The 7,236-nt window shown below is 47.2% G+C and overlaps 1 protein-coding gene across 2 annotated transcripts in view; it reads right to left on the bottom strand.

Moving 5' to 3' along the window:
* Positions 1–4,106: 4,106 nt before the first annotated feature.
* Positions 4,107–7,236, bottom strand: part of BRPF1 (bromodomain and PHD finger containing 1) — a 282,053-nt gene continuing 278,923 nt past the window's right edge. For both annotated transcript variants that reach the window (XM_085624272.1, XM_085624271.1), the window contains exon 15: positions 4,107–5,402. In XM_085624272.1, the coding sequence (XP_085480398.1) occupies positions 5,219–5,402 (184 nt within the window). In that variant the 3' untranslated portion in view covers positions 4,107–5,218. The remainder of the gene's footprint in view (positions 5,403–7,236) is intronic.

The following is a 7,236-nucleotide window of genomic DNA, read 5'->3' as shown; positions in this document are numbered from 1 at the left end:
GTAATTGGATAGTCGCGTGAGTGTGATGAACACACTGGTTGTACGAGCTGACTTTTATGAGCCAGTCATCGAGGTATGGGAAGACGTGAATGTGTTGTCTTCTTAGATGGACTGCGACTACTGCTAGGCACTTTGTGAATACCTGTTGTGACTCCGAAAGGGAGTACTTTGAATTGATAGTGCTGCCGGTCCACTACAAGCCTGAGATATTTTCTGTGAGCAGCGTGTATGGGAATATGGAAATAGGTGTCCTTGAGATCTAAGGTGGTCAGGAAGTCTCCATGTGAAAGTAGAGGGAGGACTTGCTGAAGTGTGACTATGTGGAAGTGGTCCGATTGTATGTACAGGTTTAGTGGCCTGAGGTCTAGAATAGGTCTCAGAGAGCCATCCTTCTTTGGTATGAGAAAATACAGAGAGTAAACTCCTGTGTTTTGTTGGTGCAGGGGAACTAGTTCTATTGCACTTTTTTGTAGTAAGGAGATTACCTCTTGTTTGAGGAGTGACAAATGTTCTGCTGACATTGGACGCTGTTTGGGTGGAATGTTTGGGGGGGTAGAGGTAAGTTCGAGACAGTAACCTGATTGCACTATTTGTCGCACCCACCTGTCTGTGGTGATGTTGGTCCAGACAGTAAGGAACTGCTGTAGTCTTCCCCCGACAGGAGTGGAATGGTCCGGGGGAAGCGGAGGGAAGTCATTGGGCAGGGGTGGAGGCAGAGCGGGTGTTGTTAGTCTTGCCTCTGCCCTTGTTATTGTTGCCTCGGTATCCTCCTCTGTGGTAACCTCTGGTGAAGGTGGCTTGGGTGGGAGACTTGCAGGAGGTTGATGGGGTATCAGACGAGTATCCCCTGGAGTTTCCCCTGTAGGATGAGTGACTAAAAGAACGACTGGGAGCTTGCGATTGCAAGGCTCCCATTGATTTGGCTGTATCTGTGTCCTTTTCATCTTTTCAGGGGACGCATCCACATTAGGGCCAAAGAGGTGTTGTTGGTCGAATGGTTGATTGAGGATAGAGCTTTGCACCTCAGGTTTAAACCCGGAAATGCGTAATCACGTGTGCCTGTGAAGAAGGACGCTTGTGTTCACTGCTCTGGATGCGGTATCTGCTACATCAAGAGCACACCGGATAGAAGTGTTGGTGATTACTTTACCCTCTTGTATTAGGTCATTGGCCTTATGTTTGTATTTGTCTGGGAAGTGTTGGAGTAGGGACTCTAACTCATCATAGTGAGCCCCATTGTATCTTGCTAACAGGGCTTGAGTATTTGCGATGCGCCAAATATTAGCTGCCTGGGACGCTGTTCTTTTGCCGGAGGCGTCCAGGAGTTTAGACTCCTTGTCGGGCGGAGCTGCATCACCTGTTGTCTGCGAATTAGCCCTTTTCCTAGCATTTGAGACCACCATGGAGTCTAATGGAACAGGGCCCCTAATGTAAGCTGGGTCTGTAGGGGCAGCTTTGTATTTTTTCTCAATTCTAGGATTGATGATTCTAGTCCTGACAGGGTCTTTAAATACTTCTGTAGCGTGTTTAATCACCCCTTTGAGCATGAGTAAAGTGGATGTGGACCTTTGGGTGGTGTCGAAAGTGTCCATTAAAAAATAGTCTTCGACCGGTTCTGTATGTAGGTCGACCCCGTGGTACTGGGCAGCCCGCTGTATTTGCTGATTAAACCCCATGGTATCTTCTGGTGGGGAAGGCCTAGAGGGGTAGATGTCCTCTTGTGGGACATTAGGGACATCAGGCGTATTATAGTCATCCCAGGGGTCAGGGGAGCCTGGTGGACTGGGGTTATCTAGTGGCATGTTGTGGTCACCGTCCCCTGTGTCATCATATGTGTCGTTGTCCTCTACCGGTGTAGGGGATGGCGTAGGAGAACAAGGTTGGGGAGGTGGAGGAGGTGGTGGTGGAGGAGGTGGTGGTGGAGAAGGTACCCTAAGAGGTGATGTGGCGATATCCCTCTTTTTAAGTGGTGGAGCTGGTGCAGGCATGTCCAGTGGTCTTTTTCTGGAACTGAGAGTCAATTGACCGGTTTTAGGGTCTTTAGTTAAAGTTTTTTGTTAAGGGTCTGGTTGAGAAAGCTCTTCTGAAGAAGGTTGGGTGTTCGGTGTCGATGGTGTCGGCATCAAGGGCTTTTTCGGCGCTGGCTGCGGAGCGGTTTTGGGCTTCGAGCCATGCGATTTGTCAGTGTCTGTGTGCTTATTCGGTGTTGATGCTTTTTTCGAGTGTGAGTCCGAACTTTTGGGGAATGGCTTCTTCATCGGCTCCGATTGTTTTTTCGGTGCCGGGGAGTCACTGGTTAGAGTCTTTGGTGCCGAGGGCTTCAGGGTGGAAGTAGCGGTCGCCCCCGGGGATGGGTGCGGCTTCTTTTTCGGTGCCGATGATTGGGTTTGGGCACCGGTGGCAGGCAGACTCGAGCTCGAGTCACCGGAAGGCTTGGTAGGCTTCTTTGCCGGGCCCGAGGGCGGGGCATGGGAAGCAGTTTGTCGGTGTGCACCTGAGCCCGAAGGCGAAGGTGTGACCGAAGCCTTTGTTGTTGTAGGGAGTTGGTCGGGGTCGACGTCTTTACTTACGACCCATTGAGCTGGAGTCACTTCTTCGATGTCGGAGTCATTGGCTTTGGAGGCGCTGATGAGCTCTTCTTCGACCTGCTCCTCTGGCACATCGACGCCCTCCTGGAAGATGTCGTCGGGGATCGAACTCAACGAGCGAGCCATGGTCCTTCGAGCTCGTCGATCCCGGATGGTCTTCTTCGAGCGGAAGGAGGCACAAGCGGGACAGTCTCTGGCCTCGTGCTCGGAAGAGAGGCAGAGGTTACACACCTCATGCAGATCGGTGTGGGGAAACTTCGACCCACATCGAGGACACTTTTTGAAAGGCGTCCTTTCCATGAGCCAGATGCCAAGGCTCGGGTCGGCCCGAAGGCCTTCTTCGACGACCGGAATCGAAGACTGGTAGAGATGCGCGCCGATTAGGGTTCACGTTCGAGAAAATACCGTCGAAAGGGTGAAGGATTGCGCGTCGAAACAGGAATCTGTAACGGTTCCAAACTGGAGCGCGAGAAACCCATCCGAACACGATGGCGGAAAAAAACAATCTGAGGAAGGAGCCGATGCCCATGCGCACTATGATCCTAAGGAGGAGTTGCATACCTTGTGGCTTCCAAAGACTTTCCAGGACAAAAACAAGTGCAAACATCCAGACCCAACACCAGATGGCGATCTATACATAGTGTGTAATCTGCACCTCATATGCCTCGAACATTAATTTTTAAAATTGCGACTTCGGCACTTGACAAATCTCTTTCTCTCCATATACTTCACACTGTGAACGAGGAATGGAAGTGTACTTGTGTAATTTAAAAAGAAACTGTGTTGTCTGGAGTTGTACTATCACAGGTCTCCACCTGGTCACCTCCTGCTCGCTCTAATTTGGTTGTACCCAGAGTGCTTGCAGAAATGTACATACACACATGTATACATATGCCCAAAACGTGCACACACCCCCCCCCCCCCCCACACTAATATCAAGGTCTATTTACAGCACCTTCTGTTTGAGACGTCAGTGCTGCAATAAAAATGCTCCCTGTAAAGTTATTCACAGGTGTTTGAGCTAGGCTGATGTCACAACAAATACTTAAAACGAACCAAGTAAAAATGGTTCATTTCAATTTTGAACAATTGGAAGAGATAAATTCCGTTGTTTGCGCTAGTACAGTATACCACCTTTACCAATTTTGTCAGCCCCAAAAATATTACTACAAACTACAAAACTCAAACTTTTAAATAAATAAAACAATCCCTTTGTGGTACAAATGCAGTTTCCGAAAACGGTGTTCACCTCTGGCGACAGCAGGCCTCTGGAGAGGATGGCCATCTTGAAACCAGCATGTCTGTCTGTGAGAAGACTGGAAAGGCATGCTGAGGTTCTAAGGCATGTAAATATTTTAATACATCAGGAAATATTTGGCTCACAAGTCTCAATCAACGTTCACTATTTTTTACCCATGGTGTCAAGTGCACAAGGTGTCTGTTTTCCATCCACACATTCCCTCCCCCCAAAATACAAAGACTTTCCAACAATGTATTTTTCTCTAAGAACAATATATATTTTTCCTTTTCAAAATAAATACAAACAGAAACAGTAAAATAAGATTCCAATAGAAGGACCAGTCACATAAAACAAAACTGGCCCAGAAAAGTCTACTCAACAGTATAGTGCCCAACACTGAAGGCATCAGACAAGTAATAAACATTGTATTGCAAAGATACAATTTGTTGTCAGTCCTGCTTAGTAAATAAAAAAGTCACAAGGTTAAAGTAGCATACCAATGTCATTCGCCTTAAAATGGCTTATAGGTGAGAATAATTTAAATTCTCCTCAAATGTACACTATTTACAGTCACAAGAAGGGGGCAAAAGGACCTAGCTAAAATATTGTCAGTTAAGGGCATGGAAGCCAGGCGAAATCCCATTTTCCTTCGGATTGTCAGTTGTCTGTGGTTTGCGGGTGCTTTGTTTGGCAGTACAGCATGCAAATGTTGGTCTGTAACCATAACATGCTTGATTCACAAGTATCCTATCGCTTAAGACCCACCAGTAGTGACTTGGAAGCCACAGGCTATTCTCCGCGCCCTCTCTAGTGAGATCACACGTTTATCTCTGTAGCAACCACAACTTCAAGAACAAAGATAAACCACTATAGAGGGTGAAGCCGTCTGGATCCACTCTGCTCTTTTGGTATCGGACTGGCGAGATCCCTGCAAGCTATTACTGAAGCTGCTCCTCCATATTTTATGGGAGGTCACATAACAAACATATTATGAAAGAAATGCACACACCCTTGGCCCTTGCCCCCTTCCAGTAATATTGAAAATGTAAACAATCCCTGTTTTCCTTTTTACAGCATCCTATGGCTGAAGCCCCACCCGGCTGAAGCTTGGCTGCCGGTCCTTCCAGATCTGGAAGCTCAGGATCTCTCTAGTCATCGGCGATGAGCAGTAACAGCGTCTGTCGATTGAACGCTCACGCCAAGAGGACGAGCATGCTCTTTCTGTTGCATCACATTATCAACGGTTAACACAAAGAATTCCTTGAATAGTAAGTTTCTGACAATATAAACATACATACAAAGAGGGTGGGGGCTATACAAGGAAATCAATGACACATCGTGGGCCACAGTGTCGTCAAGTAGAAAGGCTGAACTGCATACACATCCACCGTTAGTCGCTCTCACTGGAGTCACTTGTTTGGTCACCCTGGACTTTGTTGCGGTGCTGCATTGCACGGTGATACGCAATTTGCACAGACTTGCGGATGTTTGACTTTCGCCCTTCGAGCATTTTTTCCTTATCCATTTCCTGGTTAACGCCCAAAGGAACCAGCTTCGATCTGGGTAACCACTGCCTGCAGGTGGGAAGCAAGGAGAGCACTCATCATTTATGGATTGCGGTATCTTGAAGCTGGGTCCTACAGCAGCATGCTGCACCTGGGGCCCTCATCAGAGGCAGCAACATGCCTCCTCGGACACCAGCACACCACACACTCTTGGAGCAGAAGGGAGTAAGATTCAAGCCACATCATTTCTCAAACTTTATGGGTACACATAAAGCAAAGTAGGGTTTCCAATGCAAGGTCCATGTCAATACACCGGGGAAACTGATACTCACCACCCAACCAACCAACTATACATTAAAAAAAATATCTGAAGAGTAGACATGTACCTCTCACTACCACAGCTAATGCCAAGCGTTAATGATGGACACAGCACTATTTGGGGCATGTAGTTCTGTACATTCACATGCTTGGTATACTCCTGTCATTTAGTGTTGTTCCCACATGTGTGGAAATTGTTTTTCTTCGAAGGTTTGATGACTCCTCCTCTTACTGGTAATGTGCATGGGCATCGACTCCACTGTTAGATAGTTTCCCCCGGGGTGGGGGAGAATGGAGTGAGATGCAAAGCGATGTGTAGAGGGAGGTCTATGCGAAAGAGGAAAGTGAGATAAAAAGATTACTAAAACGGCTACATGTGTCTGGAGACGAGGGTAGGCGCATGTGAATCTACAGCATTACATGCCACAAACAGATGCGTACTGAGTAAGTAACATTTTCTGTTCGAGGCGTGTGTGGCTGTATATACCCATGCTCTGCATAGACGGTAAAGTAGTCCTCCCAAAAGCCGTGGCTAAACTGTGGGTGTTTTGCATAGACTGAAAAAGTGTTGAGTACTGCCTGGCCAACTATGGCCCGTTGGTGGGTTGGCAAATCCGCACAGTAGTGTTTTGTAAAGGTGTGTGGTGAGGACCAGGTAGCTGCTTTGCATATGGCCAATGAGTCCTCTTTTAGCGAGTGGAGTGGGCTTTAGGAGGGACAGATAAGGTTCTCTTTGCTTCAGTATAGTAGGTTTAGATGCATTTGACTATCCATCTGGCAATGCCCGATTTAGAGAGGGCCTTTTCTTTGTGGGGTTTTGAGAAAGAGACAAATAGTTGCTGAGTCTTTCGAAAAGGTTTTGTCCTATCTATATAATACATGAGGGATCTAGTGTGTGAAGAGCCCTTTCTGCTACTGAGTCTGGTTGAACACAAAAAAACAGTTCTATTGATTGGTTTGGGTGAAATTGAGAATCCACCACAGGAAGGTAATTAGAGTTGGTGTGGAGGACGACTTTGCACCTATGCACTTGAAGTAAAGGTTCTTCTAGGTTTAGCGCCTGGAGATTACCAGCACGCCAAGGTAATGGCAAACGGAAAAGCCACCTTCCATGAGAGGAATGACTGGAGAGGCTCAGAAGGGGGACCCAAGAGTCTGGTGAGGATGATATTGAGGTTCCATGATGGCCCAGGTGGGGTCAGTGGGGGAGATTAACCTCCAGGAAAGCTTTGATAACTAGAATTTTGAAAAGGGCGAGATGTCCTCTGTTCTGTAGGTGAGCTGCCACAATGGCTAGATGGAGCAGAGAAGAAGTGAATGCCAGCCCGCACATTTCTAGATGTAGCAGGTAGCAGACAATGTCCTGTATTCTAGCTGTGAGTGGGTTAATATGTTTTGAGTGACAGTAGTGGACACATTTTTCCATTTGGCCACGTAGCATCCATGGATAGTGGGTCTACATGTTTCCTTCAGGATGGCCATGCATTCAAGATGTATTTTGAGATATCCAAATTCTAAGACTTTAGGAGCCAGATCGCAAGGTCGAGTGTCTTGGGTCAGGGTTCTGTATTTCTCCATGGTTCTG

The sequence above is a fragment of the Triturus cristatus genome, chromosome 9 (assembly GCF_964204655.1).
Source record: "Triturus cristatus chromosome 9, aTriCri1.1, whole genome shotgun sequence".
NCBI lineage: Eukaryota > Metazoa > Chordata > Amphibia > Caudata > Salamandridae > Triturus > Triturus cristatus.
The sequence above is the reverse complement of the archived record's forward strand: the minus strand, read 5'-3'. Positions and strand labels throughout refer to the sequence as shown.